Source organism: Electrona antarctica, assembly GCF_951216825.1.
Source record: "Electrona antarctica genome assembly, chromosome: 15".
Classification (NCBI taxonomy): Eukaryota; Metazoa; Chordata; class Actinopteri; order Myctophiformes; family Myctophidae; genus Electrona; species Electrona antarctica.
Window position 1 is genome coordinate 43,505,358 of NC_136796.1, and position 27,654 is coordinate 43,533,011.

Sequence of the window (27,654 nt, forward strand, 5' to 3'; positions counted from 1 at the left end):
TATACTTAGTTGACCCTGTTACTAGATCCTCTAGTTCCGTGGTTCCAGGGGTCCTTGAGGGAGTTCCATGGGGTCCCCAGCTAAAGGATAGTTTGGAACCAAATGGACCCTTATGGGTCTGTAACTCAGAGAGTACAAATGGAACCAAATTGACCCTAACAGGTCCATTTGTACATTCTCAGAGTTACATTAACATTGATTTTACGATATAAATCGGGGGTCCCAGAGATAGAAATGCCGTTAAATGGGGGTCTGTAGACTAAGATGCATGTCAAACTCGGGGTCCTTGAAATTAAACAGGTTGAGAATCACTGCTAGAGCCGTAAAAATCTTCTCTTATGGGGGTCCCTGGCGTATCTTTTCATATGGGGCTCCACGGGCTAATGAGTGTCAATTTGGGGGTCCTTGACATGAAAAGGTTTGGGAACCAATGCACTAGGGTTCATATGGTTAAATGGCCTGAAAGCCAGCCTCCAGTATTCTTTTTACATTTGTCAGCCATTTAACGTTTTCCAGTGCTGACCTGTAATGCTATACTGTACTGTGTACATTGATTCCAGAGATACCATGGACGAGTTTTGACAAATAAGTGCATTTTGAGCGAGAAGTTCCAAATGTTAAGCTCCTCTTAAAATGTTATTTGGCTAAAAGTAACGTCCGATTATCACCCACTAACACGCCCGCTTTAAAATGACCCTACAAGTCCTTTTGTTCGCCACAGTGTTGCTAAAGCTTGACGCGCAAATTTCAAATCACATACGGAGAAGAGAAAACCAGAAGAAATTCCAATGGAAGAGGGCTTTAAAAAATAAATGACACTCTCACATCATTAAAGGGCACAAGAGTCTGCGACTGTTTACCAGGCTCCTCGTCATCCTCGTCGCTGGCTTGCACCGACAGCTTTTTCAGCTTCTCCATAATGTCTGCATCTTCATCGTCATCTCCCCCACCACCTCTCCCTTTCCGGCGGTCTTTCTTCTTGTTTTTTTGAGGCTGAGAACAAACAAAAAATGTTAAATGTGTGCAGGGTGCACTTGAGCTAGAACTTGGAACAGGTTACAATGGGGGACTCCATGGGTCCCTCCAATCACATTCCATGCTCAGCCAATCAAATCATCACAAAAGTAATTCCGGCCAATCACTGTTGGCATCTTCACTCTTCTGCCCTCACTTTTATCTTTTATCATGTACTTTGCTCAGCCAATCAAATCATCGCTATGGGCCGTGTTCATCAGGCCAATCACAAGCCAATGTCTGTGTTTACACAAAGCTGGAAAGCTGGGCATAGGAGGGGCTAGCACCACTCAGAATAGACAAACGGGGGATTTGGCTGCTAAAGTATGACAGTGTTATTAATGTCCTGTTATTGGCTGAGGTATGACAAGTGTAATATTAATGTCCTGTTACAACTGTTTAGTGAAATTACACCCTTAACGACCACACAAGTAATTTTTCAGTAGCCTAATGGTGTAAATGATTAGACAGTCATGTTCAAAATACACCAGCACTATAGCACATTCTTCCAATTACAAGTGAAGGTTACCTGTTTTCCCTGTGTGTCCTTCACAGGTGCCTCCTCCTCCTTTTCAACTTTGCCATCTGTGGCAAGCTCCTCAAAAAACTGGATTACATACAATGAACATGCAAAATGTTAAAATATATCACATTTAAACCAGTCAACGAACACATTGGGTGGATACTGTTAAGTGCACTTACACTCTTTTTGCCTTTTTTATCTTTCTTTCCTTTCTTCACAGCTTCACAGATGCGGGAGATGATTGTTCACCAAGGGAAGAAAAAGAATAAGGCATGATATCATTAGCCATATAACGAACGACAATAGTCAATGTCCCAAGGTCAGCCTAGCCCTTATACTCTACCATACATGCAGTGAAACTGCGGCCACATGCAGCCCTCATCTTCACTCTTTTACTGCCAAGGACGAGTTTAACCCATTCTGGGCGGGATCCCCATTGTGTTGTAAGCATTATGTTCTACTTTAGCTGTTGAAAAATAGCAGATCTACAAGATCATAGCAATAGCACTCGTTATCGTGAAAATGTGGCACAAATGTTTGAATATATATATATATATTCTTTAAAAGCAAACGTTTTTAACTCAAATCTTTGCTTCTGGGGGGTCCCTGGAACAACATATTTTCAGATGGGGGTCGGCGGCCAAAAACAAAAACAAGTATATTATTATTACTAACGCTTCGGATGACTTATGAAATGACGATAGGCGACTTTGCTTTAGCCGATTTTGCTTCCGGTTAATTTTGGGGTCTTCAAAATAAAATCCCCAGCTGCATCCAGCGGCAGGGAACATACATAGACTGAAAACAATGCTGTCAGTCAAAGAGTGCAACCTCGCAGGAATACTGACATATTGTTTATTTATTCTTATATCTCAGACGTTACAATTCCATAACATGCAAAGATGGCCCCCTTTAATTAATTACTTCAGTCTATATATTAGTAGCTTAATTATGACTATAATATTAAACATTTATTGTAATTCTTTACGCCCAATGTATTTGTATTTAAGTTCATAAAGTTAACATAAGTATAGCATATCTAACTGCATTTGAAATTAAATACCGGTACCATTTTTAAATACCAATTCAAAAATAGCAAAACATAATTCAGGATTCCTTCAAAAATAGCCGACCTACAAGTTAAAAACGCAGCAGAGCTTGTACTTTGTAGATCAGTTATTTTTGCTACTTTTGTGTTTTGATTGATTTATTAACAGTTTGCAGAATTACAGTACATTTCAACTACAACTCAATACAAAAACTGTTAACTGTGAGTGGACGACACCATAAAGCATTACACTAGTTTACAATAGGGCCCACTATTTTCAATTCATCAACATAGAACATAAAATAGAATGACGAAGGAGGGCATTATTATGTTTGGGAAAAAAGTGAAAATATGGCAGTTTCCTGCCAGACACTGCAGACAGTATATATGCAATGTGTGCATTCTGTGGACAGGCTGGTGACCCGAGGTTACATCTGGAGTGAGTGTGGAATCCCTCTCCATCATCAAAGTTGCCCACCTTATGTTACATTAGCAAACTCACATGCCTATATTTAAATATAAACTGGCGCTAATAACTGCGCCAACATTTAACATAAATGACTCATAGCTAGTCACTTACAAGATACAAACTATTAAACACATTTCACTGGTGTGTTGCCAGACAAGTGAATACAATACAATGACATTGCATCACTTCAAAATTAAAGAGACCCTTAACGCGAGACGCTGGTTTTGCAAACAGCCCAACAGGGTCGTTAACAACGCATACATTTGCGTTGTTGTTGGGACTGCTAACACTGCTTATTTGTCATTGTTATCTGGATAATTCAACCATTTAATTAGCTTGCTACTTATCATTCCAGCAGATGAGGACGAGGCTATATTAGCTAGTTAGCTCTCCTAGCTTTTAACTAGTACCCGTTATGTCGTTACCTGCTGCTGGGGCGGCTTCGTCACCGTCCCGCTCTGCCTCTTCTTTCGCTTTCTTGGGTGCCATTTCTGTCGCTTTGATTTGTGTAACTTTGTCTTAAAATTACTTTAAAATGTTCTGTTTTCTGACAGTGAGTGACAGTGAGCTTTAGCAGCCGCCGGCTAATTCACTCTAAGCCACACAGATGACATGCGGCCTTTACTTCCCAGTTTGATGATGACGCGGTGCCATCACCCACTTTCATTGGCTCGTGTTACACCGACATTGGTGACTTGTCAAATTATATTCTGACTCTAGAGGTCGCAATTTTGCTAAGGCTTTTAGATTTAGTAAAATAAAAATAGTACAATTTTAAAATAAAAAGAAGAAGGCTTGGAGCCTTGGGAGGATAGAAGCACATTCTTTCTTGCTCATTGAGAAATGCTGAACCTATGGGTTTTATTATTTTATTTTCCCTGCCTCCAGTGGAATAATGTAAAACGGATGTAAAAAGGAGGGGAGCGGAGTCAGACTAAATATTCTAGAGTCTGGCAGGCTGGCAGTGACAAATCAGAAGAAGAAAAATTCAACAGTTCAGTCAGTGGTACCACGTCTGTAACCGGTCCGGGGGGCCCGTCGTGGTTGGTGACCCACCCTGGCCAGGTTGTGTGCATATAGATATAGGATGCACGTGCACCACTGTTTTCACAAACATCATCAAAGTATTAAAGCCTTGCGGAAGACAATGAAGGGCAATGCAATCAATGTGATGATTTGCTCTAAAGCAGGCCCCTTCCCCATTCTGCTTTGTTCTCAGGAGAGGGTTGAGTACCATCCATCCGGTTGAAGGGAGAAGTTCCCTCTTCTCTTGTGCATCCTATAGCCTACAGTAGCTCTGTGTCTGGTCCATACTCCATAGCATTAGAAGTAGTGATGGGAGATTAATTGGGCGTCTGCGTGGCTCAGGAGGTAGAGCAGGTCGTCCAATGATCCCTGGGTTGTCCACATGTCGAAGTGTCCTTGGGCAAGACACTGAACCCCACCCTGCCTCCAGTGGTTGCCACCATTGGTGTGTGAATGTGGGAAGTGAGGACGCTGGCGTTGACTGTTCGCCGCTTCACCTCCCAATAATGTATGAATGAATGGACCATTTGTGTCACTACCCTACAGGCTCTGATGAGAATGAAGGTGCTGCCATAATAATGCCACTGATGTTGCTATGTCCACACAAGAGATGGCACGTTGATCAAAACCTTCTGATTTAAAATATCTTGGTGCCTGTATACATCGACTATACAGTGAGAAGGATCTCATGGCCAGATGAGATCAGGAAAAGTAAGTGTAGACGAAGGCCCTCAGCCTCCCACTCAAGGTCACCGCTCTTCTTCACGATTAAGTCAGTCCCACTTTACAGCTCTGAAATGAGGATGCTCATAAGTCACAACCAAGAGGAGTCCTGAGAAGTCGTACCCATGGCAAGACTGTCTGGCACCCTGAGCTTGCAACTGCCCGCCTATATACACACTATAAAAGCCCAAGTGCCCAACTGCCCGAGAAGAAGGCCTACATTGATAAGCTCAAGAGGGACACCGGTCTGCCTCGCGAAGCAGCAGAGCTGCATGCATGCACACTCCTGCAAGTGCAAGGTGGACTCGGTGGAGGGCACATGTGCAGGGACAGCCAGAGGAAAAGGACTCGTTTTCTGGCTTGTGATGCCTACTACATTTTCGAAAGGAAGAAGCACACACAACTCCAGCTATCTCAGTCTCTTGGAACATTTTACCGGGTGCACGGTCAGGAAACACATTTTAGAAGAAGGAGAATACCAGCACTCACAGAGTAGTCCTTTAAGGCACTTTATTGTTTCATCTTTACATGGGAAGGTATGCTGCAAGCAGAAACACAACGTGACACAACATTTCAGTTTTTTATTGAAAACAAACAAATGCAGGTCCAGACTAGGCAATGCTGCCAGCATTGGAAGCAATCCTGGGTCAAAGGTCAGCACACTCCTTGGCCACTGGGCCTGTGATGGCTGAACCTTTCATTTCTCCTTTTACGTTTACTATGACACCTGCGTTGTCTTCAAAGTAGAGAAACATGCCATCCTTTCGCCTATACGACTTCCGCTGCCGTATCACCACCGCAGGATGCACCTTCTTCCTGAGTTCTGGCTTGCCTTTCTTGACTGTGGCCATGACCATGTCACCAACTCCTGCAGCAGGCAGACGGTTCAGACGACCCTTGATGCCCTTCACAGAGATGATGTACAGGTTTTTACCTCCTGTGTTGTCGGCGCAGTTGATAACCGCTCCCACTGGGAGACCCAGTGAGATGCGGAACTTGGCTCCAGAAGACCCACCACGTCCTCTCTTAGACATTGCTGCCGAGGGGAAAGAGGGTCCAGGGTTCAAGTCCCTGCTCGGGCGCCAATTGTGATGTGTTGAGCAGGGAGTAGACTATGGTGGACTGGATACAGCAGAATAGTCCAGGTATTTCACACAGACACAGATGGAAGTCACTAAGCTGGTTTATTTGGCAGCCAACTAATAGAGCATTGATTCAGTATTGACCATATTAAGCCCTGCCCTAGGTCTCACGGCAGACCGAACTAATATAATAAACAAAAGTGAACGGAGCATACGTCACAGTACTGACGTATGGTGACGTATGCACTATATGCGTGTACTAATATGGTAGTGGAAGTGACGTCAGATCTTCTACACACAGCAAAACAAAAGGGAGCAGTGCAGAATACCCTGTGGCACCAACTGGCACTGCATACTGACTGTTACAGTACTCGAGTCATGACAAAATAAGAGTGACATGAGCGTGACGTCAGAGGTATAATGTGTCATATGTATATAAATACATACGTTCTAATTAATTATATATATTTAAACATTTTTGCCAAATGTTGTGTTTTATTTTGTAGTGTACAACAGGACGTGTCATGTGTCTCGGTGTCGTGCAGCTGACACACCCGCTGGAGTTACAGAGCAGGCAAGGCAAGGACATCTGGGGATGGAATGACATTTACTGTGTAAGTTAACTAAGTGTGTGTATGCTGTTCATTAACCTCAACCCATCAAGGATCTCTGTCTGACTCTGGACGAGGAGGACTCACTGCACTCTGGAGGAATCGCCTACATTTCGCTTTCGAAAGGTAATATTTGACATTACATTACATATACATGTTGCTATTATAGTGACTGGTTATACCACAAGCTATTAGCTAGCGCTAGCTGATTACCGGTAGTTATATATTAGCAGGTAAAGGCGACGTTTTTGGACACAGTCTGTTTAAATATTATTCCTTAACTGTCATAATATGAGCTATCCAGAAACTGCGAATGTAGCAATTCCGCGACGATTTTTGATACGGGGGTCGGGGGGTGGGCGGATAATGAATCGGCATTCGGTTTAATTTAATACACCGTCGGGGGGCAGTTTGGTCACCCTATCTAACTGAATCGATATCTGGCGTCGGTTACACTGACGTTACTTTTCAAATTAGCGGTTATTATCTCGTACACTCGTTCTTGTTCCCATGCAGTCAAATCGTGCAATCCGCGACGTATGATTGATTATATGAATGCCGCAGTGCAAAGTCTGATAGTCTTCCTTTTCGAGTTGAAACGGCAGCATCTGTATTCATTCCACTCCCAACTTGGGAGATTCCAGTTGGGATAGAAAGCAGTTGATCTGTTGAACTGTTTTGGTTCGCCATGTGAGATGTCTGTGAGTCTCATTATGAGCCTGTTATGTGGGCTGGTCACTCACGTTCCTCATGTCATGTGCTGTTGGCATAGTTTCTGCCTAGTAGCCAGCCTACATGAGGAGTACAAGGTCAACATGAGAGCTGGTCACGAATATTAGTTTCAAAAGTAGTTCCATGAACACCTATGAACAATTCAAATACAGATGTGATTATTGGTGGATAAGGAAGTGGGAAATACATAACAAGAGTATAAGCATCAAGATTAAGCATGCATCATTTTTCTCCTCTTCTCCCTCCCAGGTGCTTGGATAGTGTGCATTCTTCCAACTTTGTTGGATTTTGCCCGAAACAAATACAATAACAAAGAGCAGTATCTGTCAGGTTGGTGATGGTTAATTGGTGACCGGGGTTGGATCCCTGCCATCCCTGACGTGAATGGCTGTGTGCAGAGGTGGTATAGCATTCTGGGTGGGATATGTCCGGAGCCATGGCAGCATTCAACCCCTCAAACAGCAGAGATGGATTCTAGCACAGGTAAAACATGTTGTGCTTACTTTAGCCCCGTCTGTGACCTCACCCATCGTATTAGCTCGAGACATGATCAAAGTCAAAGTCGCAAGATTAGTCACACACGATACCGCAGTGAAATTTGTTCTCCACATTTGACCCATCTCTTGGAGCGTGCGCAGCACTCGGGAATCATTAGTTGATTTGACCCCCAATCCAACCCATTGATGCTGAGTGCCAAGCAGGGATCCGGCATTGGGTCCCATTTTTACAGTCTTTGGTATGACCCGGCCGGGGATCGAACCCCCGACCTCCCAGTTTCGGGGCGGACACTAGTCTAACCACAAGGCCACTGTCTGGATACAGCGATGGGTGAGGTCACAGCCAGGTGGGGTTATAATTTATACTCGATGGCACAATGTCACAATGCTGCGTTGCAATCCATCATACTACGGTTCCAGTACTGTCTGTACAGTAAATATTCCCATTCTTTTTCGTATTAATCTTAGGCAGTTGATTGGCAGTCGCTTGGACAGAGCCGACCTCTGGGCAGCGCGACATGGGCCCTGGTCCCCCCTAACACCTTGAGATATCAAAGTGTGAAGCAGCCCGCCCTGTCGCACCCCTTCCACCATGCGAGTCAGCCGCAGAAAGCCAGTTTCTTCGAGGAGGACTGGGAGGAGTCACTCAGCGTGTGTGTGCTGGTGCGACCCGGCGGGGAGTCTGACGGCCAGCACACTCTGGTGGAGATTCCGCTGTTTGGCCAAACCAAACTAGGGGAGCTTCTCCTCGCTCCGCCGGGGTTCAATAAACCCATGGAGTTCCTCTTCCCGCTGACCACCGTGGACGGCAGCGGGGAGGACGACATCAGTGTCGGGACGAAAGTGGACAGTCGGGAAGGAAGTGATAGTGACATTGTTGTGGCGAGAGAACATGGGTCTTTCAGAAGCCTTTTCGAGGCGGAAGGGTGCCCGGCGCCTTTCATGTACGGCTCCAGTTTCTATTGCTTTCACTGCCCGGGGACAGAACCTCCGCCGCCTGGTTGCGGGATCATATCCCCACATGTTATTGGACTTGAAAACAAAGCCATGGACCTGTCTTTGTTGCTGTCTACCTCGCTGTGTAGCCATGCAGAGGGAGCCGAGGGTGACCATGACAAAATGGAGAGTGAAGGAGATGAGAAACTGGCCTTGATCTATGAAAAGCTAAGGACAGAGGTAAGCGTAATTCTAATTTCTACAATAAAGACATTTGAGGCATGTTGGTGGTGGCCTATAAATATCCTCAGGCTGTCACTTTATCATCATGGCATTCATTTTGACCATCTGCGTTGCAGCTTCCTAATTTCTTTTTGAAGAGTCACGATTACTCCATGTACTCCAGTGATTTGGAATTCGTTAACGGGCTTATCAATACCAAGACCAGGTATATACACATTTCTTAAGTCCTATTAAATTAGCCTTTTAGAAGCTGTCATCATCAATCAAACATAGTCATGCTTATTTATTTCTCATTGATGATTGGTACGAATTGTGAATGTGATTAACACGTCTGTCCTTTTGGATGGTTCTAGAGGCCGTGTGGTGTACCAGCTGATGCTGTCCGTCTGGCGGTTCTTGTGTCTCTGTTACTATGCAGAGGCCCGGCTGGAGGTTCTGAAGCTGACTAAACACATGGAGGATGGGACGGTGAAGGCTCGCTGGAGGATCAAAGGCCTGCCGTGCCACACTCTTCTACTGCGTTTCTACAGAAAGGACAAAACTCACCTATATAGGTAAAACTGCTAGCTGTAACACACCATTAATAAGTCAGTGTTGTGCTATTGAGTAGCTTTCTAATGCATTGCGATGATACGTTTTGGATGCAACATGATTCTTTTTAGTGCAAGGGTTCATAATGGAATACCAAACGACTCGCCCCTTTACCAACTCGCCCCAGGCGTACAGCCGGCGGAACTGCGCGGCCTGGTATTCCTAAAGTAACCTAAGTAAATGATGCTTAAATGGTTAAACCTAAACCTTATTCCTAACCTTAACCTCAGTAAAACTATGCCTAAACCTAACCCTATACCCAAACTTAACCCCAGTGAAACTATGCCTAACCCTAAACTTATTTCTAACCTTATTCTCAGTAAAACAAAATAAAGAATACAAGAACCGTCAGACCGTGAGGTCGGCGGAAAAAAAATCGATGGACGAGATGGTTTAGGGGCGACCGTACCTGATAACCTCATAATCAAGCCACAACATTTTCTATCGCAGGACATATGATGCACTCTCTACCTTTTACATCGGACATGACGGACTCATACATTGTCATAAAGTTGACAAGGTAAGGTGCCGACTGTTTTGGGTGATATCTGTCAAATATCCAGTGACAATTCCATGGTTGACATATTGGATTGTCTTCTGTGTCACTATAACCCCTTTACGATTCATTGTAATTGGTTTCAGTCTCACAATTTGTTGTTCTTCTAATCTAGGTGATGCAGGTTCAGCCGCCGGTTTTGCCCAGGGTGACCACACTGCTGACGGGGGTTTTGGTGGCCCTCGGGGCTCAGGAACACCGGCCTGCCCTCAACTTGTTGCCTCTCCTATTGTCTTCACTCCGACAGGGCAGAAACTGACCAGGGAGAGAGAGAGGGTGGAGCCGAGACAAAGTTTTGGCTGGTCTATGTCCAAAGAACAGAGGAACACATGAGATGAACACAAGAGAAATAAAGAAATATATCACAGAAAGTTGGAACGTGAAAGTCACTCAAGTTGCTGTGTTGGATAAAGGTGTCATAATGTTTTAGAATGGGAGAACTGCATTAAATGTTTAGCTTCTGAAAACTTGAATAATTATCCGCACACCCGCCTGTATGGTATGTCTGCTTTGCAAATGTAAAAAAGGAAATATTTGATCTTGAAAAGCACTTAACAGTATCTTCAAAAGATTAAAAAGGAGTGTAATTTATTGTGGAACATTTACAAATGTCCATGGACACTTTCAATTCACTGTATGGAAAAAATACATAGTTTGGAGTTGCAATGCTTTTATATGACAGCAGCTAAATGTACATTCAATTCCACACCTGTCCAACTTGAGTTTCTTCGTAGACATAAAAACAGCGGCTCTGTTATGCAATTTATGACCATAGTAAATAAGCCTGCCTGCAATTTGATGTCACCTGTACAAATGTACAGGTGATGCTGGACTGCTCTCTGGACTGCATTCTGTGCACATTCATAACTAGAACTGTTCATACCATGTAGACTGAAGCTCATCTGAGAACTGTTCATACCATGTAAACTGAAGCTTATCTGAGAAAGTTATATATTTTCACTTATAGCGTGTTTTCTTTGTGAAAAGAACAAGAAATATTTGCTTCATGTCATTCAGAAACCACTGTTTGTTTTGTTTTTGGGTTAACATCTGTGGCAAATTATTGTGAGCACAGTTACCATGATGGGAGAAAAAGCAGTTAATGCTGCGGATTCTGAAAATCCTTTTAGGGTAGCTTTGTGCAATGCAACAATATGACCACTGACAGTGAACCATCTTCGACAGGCCAGGATTGGATTCATGTGTGAAAATAGGGGTGTAACGATATAGTAACTGCATCGAAAAATCGATTTTAATTTCAAGAATCAAAGTATATCGAAATGAAAACAGCAACATTCCCCCTGTCGGGTGTAAAGGAGCAACTTGGACACTCAGGCATGAAGGAAGCATGAGTTCAAGTCCGTTGCTCTCCCCATGTCCCCCATATATGGGGACTAGGTTGGCGGAGGGTGTGTAGAGCCCAGGATCACATTAGATAATTGACACGGGTGAAAAATGGGTTACAAAATCGTGAGATAAAAATTATTGGAAAAAAGAAAACGGCAACATTGAATATGTATTGTTTTTCATGAATGGCAATAATCGGTATCGAATCGTTTTGCTATGCAATTAATTGATTGTATCAATACTACATTTGTGTGCGTGGTATTTAGCAATTTTTTGAAGAAAAATTAAAAAGGGGTTTAATTACTTAATTTAAAATGTCAATGTATTTCAAACTATCGATTTCAAATCATTGAATCGTATCGGATCGCCATAATGAACCAATATCGTCCATGTTTCGTGATACGTATCGTATGACTGTTAAAATGTATCGTTACACCCCTATGTGAAAACATTACTGTATAACGTAGGCCTTGTCTGAAACGACCTTTCCCTTCTATGTGCAGCATGTATGTATGGGTGAAACGCAAACCAACATTTATGTCTCGAAAGCCACTGGGTGTTAAAAATGTGAGTGCATGATGTATGGCTTTGTATGCGCAAGCATTTATTTTTTAAATGAGTATTCTGGAGGAAAAAAATCTATCATAATGCTGGTGTGTTACATGATTCTCTGTCCTTGAGAGCAGACTGCAGTCAGAATACAGCTGCAGACTGCAGCCCAAGCTTGACCGAGTCAGCAGGGAGGGAGGGTGGGAGGGAGAGGGGCCGTGTCATCCACAAGTAGTAAAGGCATTGACAAGGTTTTAAAGTAAGGATGCACGATTAATCGGTAGCATAATCGGAATCGGCCATAAAAATGCCATATCGGTATCGGAACAGTCTCAAAATAATACAGCTTATTTAATCGGTTTTCACCAGCAAAAAATGAATTCTACATTTAATTTCAGTTGTGAAAACAGACACTTGGAGAAGTATTATGCTATTTATTGATTGAATACTTTATTAACAGACTTTGGGCCAAGCCCCTATAGGGCCTATAGGCTTGTTTCCATTGTGGTCCTCTGTATAATATCGCAATCGGTATCGGCAGATATGACACTGCAAATAATCGGAGATCGGTCATAATTTCATAATCGTGCACGCCTATTTTAAAAACTCAGGGAGTTCAGGTTACAGAAATATGCGAATAAAATTGGGGATGGAACTTGTAATTTGATGAGTTTACTTAATTACATTTGGGTTTGTTGAGTCCTAAATGAGTACCGTTAAAATTGAGAGTGCCTGTCACCAGAAAACCCATGCTTTCACTGTGCCATCATCACCGTTTCACACAACAGTACAATAGGTCTGCGTGAATACTTTGTGCTTTTTATTCAAACCAGGCAATAATAAAGCATGCCACATTACTGTAGCACATTCTCAATATGCCATGGTGTATAGTTATCGGTTAATATCTATTAGGCCTCGTTTGGTACTGTTGCTAGTTTCAGATGTCTGCAGTAACTCAACCGTGTGAATAAAATTAACTAGTGGGTAACACTGATGTGTGCTTGTTTTTTTATGTAATATGTATTCATGCTTCCTTCACTCAAATGATCAGTTTAAAATACCTTCGTTTCTCTCCCTCAAATTGTCATTGATAAAAGTACCCCCCCCCCTAAAGATGGCAATCCAAAGGGAACATTTTTGTAGAAGTAATGTTTATTCCAGAGTACAGATTAAGCATTCACATTGTTGCAAGTAATTCTAGAAACTGCAGCTGTGCTTGCAGACAATGGCATAAACAGCACACTGTCACACACTATCATGCTCTTGATTATACCATGTTATTGTATTCCAACTTTTTATGGTTCAAAAAACACCACATCACTGAGGTATCCTGTAAGTAGACATAATGGAAAAGAATCTGACAAAGAACAACATCCTAAAATTGACATGGAACAAAATGATGATCTGTGCATCATGACTCCTATAAAGCATGAACCAGCTAAAAAATAAAAAAATAAAAAATCCTAGCCATGATCAGCAACATCCATTTATTCAGTCTAACAGACTCAGAGAGCTGTGACGGTTACATCACATCACATTGTACAAGTTGTGCTAATTCTTTTTTTTTTCTTTTTTCTTTTTTTTACAGTTGAGCGTACACGTATATATATAATACAGTTTGTGACATTGGAATTGCTAAAGCCGTCGTACTAACGCTTAATGTATGCCCCATCGCACGATGGTGTTGCGCACTGAAAATAGCCAATAATGGTTAGATAAGCTATTTCCGTCGACACCGTAGCGCAACAAAGTATAGATGCTTCCTGCTGGTGACAGGTTTGACACTTTCTTCAAATTCAGTGATTAATATTTCAACGACTAACTTGTCACTTCCTCGGAGGTCTCTCAGAGACTGAACGGGAATGTTACAGAATGAGGTGAGTGGATAACAGCGGACGTGTCTGATGATCTGAGGAGGGGGGGGGGGGGGGGGGGGGGGGATTAGGAGTCCTCTATGGAGAAAGCGCGATGTGTGTTGGGGAAACGTTGTGAGCTATAGTTGGGGTCATCCCTCACTCTCTCTTTTATGTCACTCTTCACCTAATTGTAGGGAGGAAACGAAAGGAAACGGGTTAAAACCCTAACAGAGACAGACGCTCTACTATTGCAATATTGTTACTAAACAGTTGGAAAACAAGATGGGCACCTGCGACTAGCACTCAGTGGAGCACATTCTCCAGCAGGCCATGGTGGTCTCAGTCATCTACTGTACGTATAACTATATTTGCGCAAGGTTTCAGCCCAAGTCGACTACCTTGACTTCCATTCAGAATATATTATTTGGCCTAGTGGCAGCATCTACAAGAGATTTTGGTGCTGCTGCAGGGTTTGTGATTAGCCTTGGATTCCGGAGAACTCGCCAGTTTACCAACTCGCTGCGATTTAGTGCATTTTTAGTTTAACTTCACCTTCATTTAAATTGCATTGAATTGAGAGAGAATAGTTGTTTAGAGTTAACACTAGAGAAAGTAGAAATGCTAAAAGTTTAAGCACCATTGTACCGAAACAATGTAATTCATTAGTAAACAATTCCTGAAATGGTACAGTAGGCCCTACTTATCATTGGTATTCACGACACATACTCACCTTTTTATCATCATCTAGCTGACCATTTAATTGCACAAAATAATTTGATCACTTTGGAAATGAACTATAACATCTGTGGGTTTGACATACTGTACTACACTGATGAAGACAGCATGTTAGCATAACGATGAAGACATTGATGAAGAATTTTCGCCGCGGCGACTTGGTAAAACTGGTGAGTTCTCCGCTATCCGGGCAAAAAAACGGAATCTCCCCCCTTGCCCTTCAAGCATGCTGGAGCCAGGTGGTTTCTTACTTGTTCTGTGTAGGCTTCCTGCATGTCCGAAGTCTCTAGCTCCACCTGTAGGCTGTCTGCGGCGGTGACCGGCCTGACGCCCGCAGTGCGAGCAGCCCTGCTCACAGCGTCCGACAGAGACAGGTGTGGCCCCTCCCCCTGGGCGGTCTAGCGGAGAGGAAAACACAATCATACGCTCCGTCAATAATAATTATGTCTTTATATTAACCCATTTAGGCCTGATGTCGAAATTTCAAAAATGTCTTCTAAATCCTGACAGTTTTCTGAAATACCTATGTTTCTAGATATCAGTGGTGCTCAATATTTCATGTCAAGGACCCCCAAAAATTATATGTAATTGGCCGCCAACCCCAATTTGAAAATATGTTGTTCCAGGGACTTGCAAGTTTCGCCGTTTGGCTTCGTCAGGTGTCGTGCAATAAAGAAATTAAGCATAACTAATCTTGTCCTGAGTCTCTGGAGTGTGCGGTCCCTTCCTTTCCCTGGGGAAGTTCTCTTTTGCCTGCATATATATATATATATATTAAACGTGTTTCACATAAATCGGCTTCGTGTTGGCACCATAAATAAATACTGTACTTTCCACGGAAATTGCACGCTGTGTTCATGATTTGAGGCATTTTGGTCAAAATGGACCAATCCCGGAAACTTTGGAAAGGCAATCTTAGCCAATTGGATGTGTTGATTACATGACTATAGAGATGATGTATACCGATGTATGAATAAAAATGTGTACAAGTAAAATAATAATAATGGTGGCCTCGGGTTCGTCGTTGGGGGGTGTGCACAGTTTGACCTTGACCGCTCCAACAGTGCCAGCAATTGGCTGTACACAGAGGAAGGAAGGACACACAGACACGGACGGACGAGTGCAAAACATACTCTCCCCATGCCTTCGGCCTGGTGGAGACAACATTGAGTTGGAAACGAACTTGGTATCTTGTGATTTACAAGCATACAACTGTACGGCTAGTGCACTAACTGGCTGAGCCACCCCACGCTTAGTATATTCTGTGGTAGTAGAATTCTCTGAATGCATTAAAACCCATTTAGACCTGAGGAAGATTCTACAAATGTCTTCTAAACCCTGACAGTTTTCTGAAAATCTATGTCAGTGGTTCTCAACCTTTTTCATGTCAAGGGCCCCCATAAATTATATGTATTTGGCTGCGGACCCCCATCTGAAAATATGTTGTTCCACGGACCCCCCCCCAGAAGCAAGTTAGAAGAAGCGAGTTAAAAACGTTCGCTCTGAAAGAATATATATATATATAGTCAAAGATTTGCGCCACAGTTTCACGGTTTTAAAACCAAAAAGGGGGTTCCCGTACAGAATGGGTTTTTAAAGAGAACCTCTTTAGTGCTAAAACTGAGCTTTAGGGCCCTTTATGCACCAACGACCTTACCTTCCTCCTCTTGGCTGGCATGCCGTGCAGGTAGGCATCGGACAGAGGTGGCTGCGCCTTGATCTTCCTCTGAGACAGCATGTCATGTCTGATTATGGGAACCCATTCCTGACGGAGACAGACAGACAAACAGCAACCAAATGAGTCATGGTTATATTGTATTGTCGCCGTCGTCGGGCAGAACGGAATGTCCATAACAGTTGAAGGAAATGGAGGGGGAAAAGAACATGTGTGTCAATGGATCCAATGTAGCCAATTAGTCCCAACAAGGTCTTATGAATACTTTGTATTGGTTATACATGTATAAAAACCCACAGACAAATTTACCCACTTTCAAACTGGCTTCCATATTTTGAGCAAAAAATATTCAAACATTTCCAAAAATGTTTCAAAAGTAAATATAGCCGATTTCACTACTTTTGCCTGACACCGTCATACGACAAATATAAAATAGGACATTCATATTATGGAGAAAAAAAAACATAAAATGATATACGGACATACAAGGTTTCTGCCCAACATTGCTGTTAAACAGTGTTTAACAGCAATGTGTATAACTGTGTTTAACTGCGTGTTTAACTTTGTGTTTAACTTTGTGTTTAACTTTGTGTTTAACTTTGTGTTTAACTGTGTGTTTAACTGTGTTTAACTTTGTGTTTAACTGTGTGTTTAACTGGTTTCTGTGTTGCACAATAAAAGGTTACGTATTCCCAGACATACAGGTGGAAACTGGAAATATTTGAGTTACCTAAAGGGAATGGGGGGGCATGAGACGCATCTTTAGCTTGAAGTTCTAGATGGAAAGCAACACCGTTGTGCGGAATATAAATTAGGCGTTTGCTTAATTTAACCCATTTAGACCCGAGGACGATTCTACAAATGTCTTCTAAATCCTGACAGTTTTCTGAAAAACCCATGTTTCTAAGTCAGTCGTTCTCAAACATTTTCATATCAAGGACCCCCAAGATTATATGAAATTGGCCCCCATCTGAAAATATGTAGTTCCAGGGATGCCCCCAGAAGCAAAGACTCGAGTTAAAAACGTTCGCTCTGAAAGAATATTTTCAAAGATTCGCACTACATTTTCACGATTTCTCAAAAATAGCAGACCTACAAGCTCGTAGCGCGGCACTCGGTTCCGCGCTATGAGCTTGTAGATCTGCTATTTTTCAACAGCTAAAGTATAACATAATGCTTTAAAACACCAAAAAGGGGTTCCCGTCCCAGAATGGCTTCATTTAAAACAACAAAGACCACTAAATCTTACAGGTGGCACAGCGGCCGCCCAAGGTTCCACTTCAGCTCCTGACTCTGTCAGCTCCCTTACTGTTGACGGCACGGGGCCTCGTGTCTCCCCTGACGGCACGGGGCCTCGCGTCTCCCCGGACGATGCTCTGCGGGAGGAGGGCGTGGACTCTCCGGGCGACGTTCCGACAACCTCGCCGCCGTCCCCAGACGAGGCCATGATGACCTCCTCCGCTGTGGTGGCTGGAGCAGGGGACAAACTCTCCTCCATCTTTTAGATGCATGTGGAGTGAGGGAGGAAGGGAGGGAGGGAGGGGGGTGTCCAGAGAGACGGAGAGCGACGGCAATGAATCATTACATATAAAGTTGTCGGAGTAGGTTTACGTTGCGTTTATGATTTGGTGTGCTTTCAGATTGACGACTTAATTTCTTTCTAATGTCTACAATCAGGGGTGCCCCAAAAGGCAGATCGTGATCTACCAGTAGATCACACAGGCTGTGCAGGTAGGTAGACCACATGACATGCCCCTAAAATATACAATTTAAATAAATTAGAAAAGTATTTTTGACATAAAAAAAGGACAGCTCAAACCCACAATGCAATAGTTGTCAAAAGTGTTTAGCACAAACTTCAGTAGTACAAAAAAAAGGAAAAAAAAGTGCATTTGTCTAATACGTAACTACTACAGCAATGGGATAATATATATTTTTGGTGGATATAGATCTGGTTGAGCTGGTCATTTTGAACGTAGCTCTCAAGTCTAAAAAGTGTGGGGCCTGTGGGCACCCCTGGTCTACATGTAAGCATGGCAACAATTAAAAAATAAATGCAATATACTGTAGCAAATTTACCTTTCGTTTCAAAAGTGTACATTTGTTATGACCTACAAAACTGCAACACAAATAGGCCGAACGTCATTTCAGTGGTAGTTATGAAATCAACAGCTAGCTATGTAATGACACAGCATGGGAAGTGAGATACAGAAGCTGTAAAACGTATGTTTTCTTTTGAAATGTATGAACTTTGCCTTCTTTCTATCTAGGAATTCATAGAATAATTGACTGTTGTCCTACAGTCCAATCATGCGGCAAAGGCGTGCTTATCACGACGTCAGTTATTATGATAAAGTCCATACTAAGAATAGGACCTAAACTTTTAGGGACAGGTAAGCAGTGTTGTTTTCGTCGACTAAAACCAAGATGAAAAATGCTCGTCGACTTTTTTCACTGACGAAAACTAAATGGAAACTAAATGAAAACTAAGCTATGACGACTAAAACTAAGACTAAAGATACTGACAATTTCGTCAACAAAAAAAAACTAGACTAAAATGTTAGGAAGGGACTAGTGGACAAGAGATCCAGTATGTCATTTTACAATTGGTTGCATGCTGAAAATAGATCGGCTATGTCATTACGACGACATCAAGGCCTGACAAAATACATTTTGTTCGACTAAATCAACCGTCGATTTAGTCGACTAAAACTAGACTAACACTAAAACATCCCAGGTGACTAAAATGTGACTGGAACTATATTAAAACTATTCAAGAGACTATGACTAAAACTAAAATAGAAATTTGCTGCCAAAAACCAACACTGCAGGTAAGCAAATGGCGTGTAGTAGAGCAGAGGCCAGGTGAGCTATGATGTAGAGACTCGACTCACCTCCACATTCTGACTCTCCGACTGCTGTTGGTCAGTCCGAGCCTCAGCGGAGTCACTCTGACACAAAAACACAAACGGATCCAATTACTACAACAATAACAAACAGCTGTGTAGACCAGCTGTGCCCAACCCTGGCCTTACTAGACCTCCACCTGGGCCCTGATTAGAGGCCTAGAAGACGGGCTGACGCAACGGGTAACAAAACAAGAGATGGGAACAAAGTACAAGACGATAAAAAAAAATCACACCCGTGTGAACTGAGTGGTGCAAGGTCTTATATAGCCTGATCAGCTGTGGTCTGACGTAATGTCAGTGACCATGGTAACCATGCTCACCTGGACACGTACACAGGTACACAAACATACAGACAAAGCTGGTTGTTGGAGTGGTTTGCACCACTCAAAACCGATGGAGGTATAAAGTTTAATGTGCGTTATTAACCTGTGCAAGGATGACGTAGTGCTGGATCTGGTCTTCGGTTACAGGATTGTGCTCCAGTATGACATGGAGCCTCATGGACATCATGCTGGTCAGCCAGTTCACAAGGCTGGGGTTGACCTCTGCCGACATCCTTCTCTGTAAACAGAACAATAATACAGTTCACAAGGCTGGGGTTGACCTCTGCAGACATCCTTCTCTGTAAACATAACAATAATACAGTTCACAAGGCTGGGGTTGACCTCTGCAGACATCCTTCTCTGTTAACATAACAATAATACAGTTCACAAGGCTGGGGTTGACCTCTGCAGACATCCTTCTCTGTAAACATAACAATAATACAGTTCACAAGGCTGGGGTTGACCTCTGCAGACATCCTTCTCTGTAAACATAACAATAATACAGTTCACAAGGCTGGGGTTGACCTCTGCCGACATCCTTCTCTGTAAACATAACAATAATACAGTTCACAAGGCTGGGGTTGACCTCTGCCGACATCCTTCTCTGTAAACATAACAATAATACAGTTCACAAGGCTGGGGTTGACCTCTGCAGACATCCTTCTCTGTAAACATAACAATAATACAGTTCACAAGGCTGGGGTTGACCTCTGCCGACATCCTTCTCTGTAAACAGAACAATAATACAGTTCACAAGGCTGGGGTTGACCTCTGCGGACATCCTTCTCTGTAAACAGAACAATAATACAGTTCACAAGGCTGGGGTTGACCTCTGCCGACATCCTTCTCTGTAAACATAACAATAATACAGTTCACAAGGCTGGGGTTGACCTCTGCAGACATCCTTCTCTGTTAACATAACAATAATACAGTTCACAAGGCTGGGGTTGACCTCTGCAGACATCCTTCTCTGTAAACATAACAATAATACAGTTCACAAGGCTGGGGTTGACCTCTGCAGACATCCTTCTCTGTAAACATAACAATAATACAGTTCACAAGGCTGGGGTTGACCTCTGCCGACATCCTTCTCTGTAAACATAACAATAATACAGTTCACAAGGCTGGGGTTGACCTCTGCCGACATCCTTCTCTGTAAACATAACAATAATACAGTTCACAAGGCTGGGGTTGACCTCTGCAGACATCCTTCTCTGTAAACATAACAATAATACAGTTCACAAGGCTGGGGTTGACCTCTGCCGACATCCTTCTCTGTAAACAGAACAATAATACAGTTCACAAGGCTGGGGTTGACCTCTGCGGACATCCTTCTCTGTAAACAGAACAATAATACAGTTCACAAGGCTGGGGTTGACCTCTGCCGACATCCTTCTCTGTAAACATAACAATAATACAGTTCACAAGGCTGGGGTTGACCTCTGCCGACATCCTTCTCTGTTAACATAATAACAACAACAAGGAAGATTTTATACAAAGTGCAACTCAAGCAACATTGTTCAAATTAGTCAAGCCATAAAGTATAAATTAGTCTTAAAGCTAGTGGCCGTAGGACAAAATATAGGACCAATTATGTGGTTTATAAAGAGTGTGGCAACACTTCCACGTACTTCCAGGTTAGGTGAACATCATGCCAGTTTGAAGGAAAATCCCTCTATCTTGCTGTGTCTGGGGCTACAATGTTATATCTCTGCTGTCGTTGAATAAACCACCTAACTCCAACATGTTAATTTTTCAGGAAATTAATTAACACTCCCATCGCCCAGGACGAAGTACTTTGTCCTTTCTATTAGTAACGCCCGACGCCCAGGACGAAGTATTGTCCAAAAGACGAAGATTATTGATACGAGAACGGATCGCATGGCTCTATAGCCCAGGCGCGCCTCCTGGGCAATCCTCGGTGACGCGCAAGAGTGAGACGTCATCGAAAAACTCCCTCCTCTGTTTAGCTGATGAAAACGAAAATCTTAAAACGTTCATAACTCGCGATCTAAATCATCCCGTCTTTTTCTGAAAAAAGATCCTGTGTTAGACTGCGCTCCGCGGTCCAGTCACTAGTCTCGATAGATTTATTCTTGTCTCCCGTTGTTGTCGATCGACTCTAGAGTGGTGTGGCTATTGTTAGCTGCTACACACACAGCAACAACTTCCGCCGGTCGGTCCGGAAAAGGGGTCCGTGTTTATAAATCGAATGGGCGCATTAATGTAATGGATTAAATAACCCTGAGCAATTAAAGTGAAATAAAAGATATAACTAGAAAAAGTGCCCTTCCGGGCACAGGTCTCCACCAGGAGGATAGGAGTGTGTGTGATGTTGTGGCACAATGTTTAGGAGGATGTTTTTTTTTATTTGTTTTTGCAACAATTTTCTTCATTTTGTTGAGGAAATGCAGAGCCAGATCACTCATAGCATCTCTGAGGATAGAATTCTGGATGAGCAGGACATGTGCAGCATTTTGTACAAAACGGGCCACTCCTGAAAACTTTGGAAGGCAATCTTAGCCAATCAGTGTACAATCTGAGAAATCCAACAGACTCGTCTTGATCACATGACTACAGAGATCATGTGTACCGATTGCCATTTCTTCATACGCCTTTGATGGCAATTGGATGATTTGAGGCATTTTGTTCCAAAAATGTGTTTTGCAAAAATCAACCTGTTGGTGGCGCTATAACAGGCCAATGTGAAAAGGGTGGGATATATTCCTCAGCCTAGTAAGAAAATGTGTGAAAGATTTCACGTAAATTGCATGCTGCGTTCATGATTTGAGGCTATTGTTCAAAACGGGGCAATCTTGCAAACTGTGAAAGCCAATTATAGCCAATTAGGATGGAATATGAAATATCAGACAGATCCGACTTGAGCACATGACCATAGAGATACTGTGTAACGATTTGTGAGATTTTTGGACAGAATCTGGAGGAGTAATATCAAAAAATGTGTTTTACAAAAGTCGGCCTCCTGGTGGCGCTATAAAAGGCAGTTGCGGAAAATGCAGGTCAAAGGTTTGTCCTTGGCCTCTAGGGAGTGTGCATGCAACGTTTCACGCAGATCGGTGCAGTTTTAGGTCAAAATGTGAAAAGCTGCCTCATGGTGGCGCTATAACAGGCCGTTCTGGAAAATGTGGGGCAGAGGTTCATCGTTGGCATCCAGGGAGTGTGTGTGCAAAGTTTGGCATCGACCGGGTTAACGGTGCCGGAGATTAGCTGTACACAGACGGACGGAAGGAAGGACGGACACACACACGGACGGACGGACACACACACGGACGGAGTGCAAAACATACTCTCTCCCCATGCCTTCGGCCTGGTGGAGACAAAAAATTAAAAAAGCAATACTGCCTCATCAAAGTTGGTGTTGTGACTTTATATATTGCCAATGTACTTGCATGAGCGGGGGAGAGGTCTGTGGTTTTTAAGTAATACAAGAGCTTGTGACTGAATAACAACTAGATCGGATCGATTTAGATCGGCTCGATTTCCATTTCCTGAAAAGTAAAGTTTTCTAGGTTTGCACCCGGCAGCAACGACATCGTACGGCACTGCAGATGTACAGGATTCATACTAACAATGCGATGGTTGATGACAGCGGTCAGGGCTCTCTGCTCTCCTCCCAGGCAGTAGAGGTTGAGGGCCAGACACTCAAACAGGCCCTGGGTGCACAGCAGGAGGAGACGGGGGCCAAAGGTGTGATCTAAGAGGCAAAGGACCAAACACACAGAGAGAATGGCATTTCCAGAGTATCCAACTGCTGTATTAACCCATTTAGGCCCGACGTCAACATTTTAAAAATGTCTTCAAAATCCTGACAGTTTTCTGAAAAACTTTGTGTGTCTGTATCTGTGGTGCTCAATATTTCATGTCAATGACCCCAAAAAGTATATGTAATATGCCTCCGCCCCCCCATCTGAAAATATGTTGTTCCAGGGACCTCCCCAGAAGCAAAGTTTTTAGTTAAAATGTTCACTCTGTAATAATATATATTCAAAGATTTGAGGCACATTTTGACTGTCGCAAACGATACAGAGACACCTCCCTGACAATAACGCAGAGACAGCTTGTTTATTTTTGGACCACAACGCTTATATGAAACGATTTTAAGACGACCCCATGTTATTCTCCATAGACAAATTACTGAACCAGGCAGAACCAGGGGATGAGCGAGTGACGTCAGGACTTCGGCGCTCTATGTCCAAGTGAAAAACACTGCGTATGACGCAGTGTTTTGATTAGCAGCCTTCACATTTAGTATGTGCGTGTATAAACGTCCGGTACATTAAATGTGGCAAAACTAAGCCTCTGCTAAGCCGACCAAGCTATTGCAAACTCCAGCCAGTACAGTACATCAATGCACGTTCCGGGAGCATGCAGGTGCCCCCAATAATAATCAACATAATATTATCCCATTTAGACCTGACATCAAAATTAGAAAAAAAATCTTCAAAATCCTTTCTATATCGGTGGTTCTCAATATTTCATGTCAAGGACCCCAAAAATGATATGTAATATGCCTCCGCCCCCCCCATCTGAAAATATGTTGTTCCAGGGAACCTCCCCAGAAGCAAAGATTTGAGTTAAAAAATTTCACTCTGTAATATTCAAAGGTTTGAGGCATATTTTCACAATTTAAAAAAAATAGCAGACCTACAAGCTCGTAGCGCGCCACTCGGTGGCGCGCTATGAGCTTGTAGATCTGCTATTTTTCAATAGCTAAATTATAACGTTACCAAAAGGGGTTCCCGCCCCAAAATGGGTTATATATACACTCACTGATCAGCAGCATAATTCACATGACCTGGAACAATATATGGACCTATAAGCCCGATCCCCATGAATTCTGAACGTAATTAAAATCGCCTCCGTGTGGGCATCGGCCTCAGGTTCAGGTTCAACGAAAGGGTGCCACAATATGTGGTTCCCTGTGATCAAGTCGCAGTGCTCTAAAATATGCTGTTAAATTATCTCGGTTTTTAAAAAGCCCTTCACAGGAGGCCGTAGAAGTGAATAAAGGTGAATATTTACCATTACAGCGCAGGATGTGTGTAGCCATTCGAGTGAACTGCTGTCTGAGGAAGGACATGTTGGTCTGAATGATGTCCACTCCTTCTCGCACCATAACTGTGGCCTAAAAAACAACGAAATTTTAATAAATGCCTTCTAAATCATGACAGTTTTCTGAAATACCCATGTTTCTAAATCAGTGGTGCTCAATATTTCATGTCAAGGAAAAAAATATATGCAATAGGCCACCGACCCCCATCTGAAAATATGTTGTTGCAGGGCAAAGATTTTAGTTAAAAAATAGCAGATCTACAAGCTCGTAGCGCTGCCCTCGGTGCCGCGCTATGAGCTTGTAGATCTGCAATTTTTTCAACAGCTAAAGTAGAACATACGGTAATGCAAAACACCAAAAGGGGTTCCCGCCCAGAATGGGTTAATTATTAATTATTATTATTACTACATTATTAATTCATAGTTCATAATTGACATATTTCTTGGTAGTGTGGGTGTGTAAATAAATAAATAAATGAATGAATGAATGAGGTAGCTCTTACGAAGCTCTCAGCGATGTATTCCTCCAGACCGTTGATGAGGTCCTCGGATGCCGTCTGTGAAGAAAACGGCTCGTTTAATTATGACCAATGAGTAACAGTCAAAGAACCAATTATTTATTATTTACAAAAATAATAAAATAAAGTTATCTTTTAGCCTTTTTCTGAGCCTTTAATGACATGAAAGTGGAAAAAAGACAGGAAACAGAAGAGAGAGAGCAGGGAAGCAGGGACGTGCACACATAGACATCAAAAGGGGGCTTCAGCCCCTGCCCTTTTTACCCGTCTGTAAAACAACTGCCCTTTCCAGACCACGAATGCAGCGTTTACTATATGGTGAAAGAAATGCAAAATGCCCTCCTCTCCTTTCCATGCCATGCCGGAAGGCAGCATTCAGGATAATTTTTTTTTTCCAAAGTCTCCTGAACTTGAACGCAGCATTTTGCGTTGAACGAATTTGTTTAGAAATCCTTGTCATTACACAACGCGACGCGTTGAGAGCTTGTAGATCTGCTATTTTGGGGCCAAAAGTGCCCCTCTTATGGGATTTCAGCCCCTGCCTCTCTAACACTCTCTGCACGTGCCTGCAGGGAAGTGACATGCAGCAAATGGTAAAAGCCCGAGGAATTGAACCATTGACTCACTGTCAGGCATCAGAGCCTATGTGGTATATACGCACGCCCCCCAACATGTCATAATAGGCAAACATTCAGCCCCAAAAAAAGCTCATCGGCCTGCAGGGCCGTGGCTCAGCGGTCCAGGCACCTTGGCCGGTACTAGTCCGAGTCTGGCAGTGTGCCGCGGGTTCGACTCCCGATCCCGACGGCCTTTACTGCATGTCACTCCCCCCATCTCTCTCCCCCCCATTTCCTGTCAGCCTACTGTCTGTCCCTCTATAAAAATAATTAAATAAAGGTGAAAGCCGCAAAAAAATAAATAATAATAATAATAATGAAAGCTCATCTACAATACATGCTCACAACACATTGCATTGCGACGCTTTGTGAGCTTGTAGAGTTTTTTTAGATGTTAAATTGGCTTGACGTGCATCACCAGCAGGTGGCAGTAGAGCGCCAACTCACAGCGATGTTGGCGTCGGTGGGCTCCCGTAATTCTCCGTGAAGGTAATTCTCCGTGAAGAACTCCGTGAGCTGGGGCTGGATGCGGCTCAGCGGCTGAGCGTTACCGTGGAGCAGGAGAACCATGTCCACCATGGAGAAGCTCTGACACACCAGAGACAGCAGATCCCCAAAGAACCCTGACAGACAGAGAGAGAGAGACACACATGATCCTTGATCTGAGGACGATTCTACAAATGACTTCTAATCCTCACAGTTTTCTGAAAAACCCTGTGTTTCTATGTAAGTTGTTCTCAAACATTTTCATGTCAAGGACTCCCAAAAATATATGTAATTGGCCGCCGACCCCCATCTGAAAATATGATTAAAAAAACGTTAAAAACGTTCGCTCTGAAAGAATATATATTTCAAAGATTTGCGCCACATTTTCGATATTTAAAAAAACAGATCTACAAGCTCACAGCGCGTCGCAGCTTGTAGATCGGCTATTACTAAGTGTAAAATCAGCCATTACGACGGCCACCAAAATACATTTTAGTCGACTAAATCAACCATAGATTTAGTCGACTAAAACTAGACTAACACAAACATTCCGGGTGACAAAAAATGTAACTGAAACTAAATGAAAACTATTGAAGAGAGACTGACTAAAAATACAAATTTGAATGCCAAAAAAAACACTTGCTCACCAACAGCGTCTCCAGACCCTGGAGTGAACAGGTTGCTGGTCTGGGACAGCCTCTGGATGAACTGGGCGATGCTCTCGCTGTTGCCCTGCTGAGCCCCCAGGGAGCCCATCATGGTGGACAGCACGCCCTGAACGATGCCCGTGAACAGCTCTGGACTCAGGGTGTCTCCCCCTCCTCCGGCGGTGCCCTGGGAGGGGGCAGGAGGAGAGGGGCCAGTAGTGCTCTGGGGCGGGACCTGCGCGCCGCCGGCGGCCGGTGAAGGCTGTTGATCACGATCGTAAACATAATCAAACAAAATGTGACCAGATTTGACTGAGAGACTGCCATTGGATTTTTTTTTTTTTTTCGTTTTGTCATGTCATATGAATAGCTTCAAATTGACGTATTGGTTGTTCAGTTTGAGTGAGAGTAATGTCTCGCAGAAAACAGCGAGTTGAGAGAACAGGCTTGAAAGGTTCACTTCTGTGGAACCGACGGGTTGCTAGGACGTGTACACTAGGACATCATTCACACTGATGAAGGCTGGATAGCCGAAACGTTTGTCTTTAATTTACTATGCAAAAATAAAAAACTAAAGCAGTTCTTGGTGTGCGCGCCGCATCACCGTTATTTTCTATTGCATGATTTGAACGGGTTTCGGAACAGCATCGCAGGCGTGCAATAGACGATAAAGAACACCCCCTTGTGTGTTATTGCTTAATTAAAGCACAACCACCAGATGAGGCAAAAGGAGTCCCGTGACACTACTAAAATTTGGACTTTGACGTTGATTTTGTTTCCATATTGATTTTGTTTTTATTCAGTCATGCACAATACATCTATAAAATGTGCCATACAAACGGATTTGCTTTGCAAAGTTTGCATAAAG

At 43.1% G+C, this 27,654-nt stretch overlaps 4 protein-coding genes across 9 annotated transcripts in view; 1 reads left to right on the top strand and 3 right to left on the bottom strand.

The window, feature by feature from the left end:
• abcf1 (ATP-binding cassette, sub-family F (GCN20), member 1) overlaps positions 1-3,703 on the bottom strand; it is a 28,646-nt gene extending 24,943 nt beyond the window's left edge. For both annotated transcript variants that reach the window (XM_079521854.1, XM_079521853.1), the window contains exons 1-4: positions 3,480-3,703; positions 1,717-1,757; positions 1,544-1,621; positions 861-993 (exon numbers count right to left, since the gene is read on the bottom strand). In XM_079521854.1, coding sequence (XP_079377980.1) covers positions 861-993; positions 1,544-1,621; positions 1,717-1,757; positions 3,480-3,543 — 316 coding nt within the window. In that variant the 5' untranslated portion in view covers positions 3,544-3,703. The remainder of the gene's footprint in view (positions 1-860; positions 994-1,543; positions 1,622-1,716; positions 1,758-3,479) is intronic.
• Positions 3,704-5,350: 1,647 nt separating this feature from the next.
• Positions 5,351-5,874, bottom strand: LOC306938163 (large ribosomal subunit protein uL14-like). Its single transcript, XM_079522192.1, has one exon. It carries the CDS (start codon positions 5,835-5,837, stop codon positions 5,451-5,453), a length of 387 nt encoding a protein of 128 aa, XP_079378318.1. The 5' UTR covers positions 5,838-5,874; the 3' UTR covers positions 5,351-5,450.
• Positions 5,875-6,198: 324 nt separating this feature from the next.
• Positions 6,199-11,030, top strand: cUnh6orf136 (chromosome Un C6orf136 homolog). Its single transcript, XM_079522755.1, has 8 exons — positions 6,199-6,300; positions 6,392-6,622; positions 7,478-7,711; positions 8,194-8,901; positions 9,021-9,109; positions 9,258-9,458; positions 9,946-10,015; positions 10,167-11,030. Exons 3-8 carry the CDS (start codon positions 7,613-7,615, stop codon positions 10,308-10,310), a joined length of 1,311 nt encoding a protein of 436 aa, XP_079378881.1. The 5' UTR covers positions 6,199-6,300; positions 6,392-6,622; positions 7,478-7,612; the 3' UTR covers positions 10,311-11,030.
• A 2,046-nt stretch (positions 11,031-13,076) lies between these two features.
• Positions 13,077-27,654, bottom strand: part of bag6l (BCL2 associated athanogene 6, like) — a 31,952-nt gene continuing 17,374 nt past the window's right edge. For 3 of the 5 annotated variants that reach the window (XM_079521836.1, XM_079521832.1, XM_079521833.1), the window contains 11 exons: positions 26,787-27,048; positions 26,101-26,276; positions 25,022-25,075; positions 24,489-24,591; positions 23,036-23,160; positions 19,549-19,683; positions 19,108-19,164; positions 17,463-17,711; positions 16,196-16,303; positions 14,790-14,936; positions 13,077-13,987 (listed from right to left, as the gene is read on the bottom strand). In XM_079521836.1, the coding sequence (XP_079377962.1) occupies positions 13,889-13,987; positions 14,790-14,936; positions 16,196-16,303; positions 17,463-17,711; positions 19,108-19,164; positions 19,549-19,683; positions 23,036-23,160; positions 24,489-24,591; positions 25,022-25,075; positions 26,101-26,276; positions 26,787-27,048 (1,515 nt within the window). In that variant the 3' untranslated portion in view covers positions 13,077-13,888. Of the gene's footprint in view, positions 13,988-14,789; positions 14,937-16,195; positions 16,304-17,462; positions 17,712-19,107; positions 19,165-19,548; positions 19,684-20,397; positions 20,416-23,035; positions 23,161-24,488; positions 24,592-25,021; positions 25,076-26,100; positions 26,277-26,786; positions 27,049-27,654 lie in introns of all 5 variants that reach the window. The other 2 variants (XM_079521834.1, XM_079521835.1) reach the window with 2 other exon arrangements.

Bases quoted from the DNA above. Each gene is read 5' to 3' on its own strand.
- LOC306938163 (XM_079522192.1), bottom strand. From the start codon at position 5,837: ATGTCTAAGAGAGGACGTGGTGGGTCTTCTGGAGCCAAGTTCCGCATC.
- cUnh6orf136 (XM_079522755.1), top strand. From the start codon at position 7,613: ATGGCTGTGTGCAGAGGTGGTATAGCATTCTGGGTGGGATATGTCCGG. The intron at 8,902-9,020 runs GTAAGCGTAATT...TCTGCGTTGCAG, and splicing joins ATGAAAAGCTAAGGACAGAG to CTTCCTAATTTCTTTTTGAA. The intron at 9,110-9,257 runs GTATATACACAT...GGATGGTTCTAG, and splicing joins CTTATCAATACCAAGACCAG to AGGCCGTGTGGTGTACCAGC.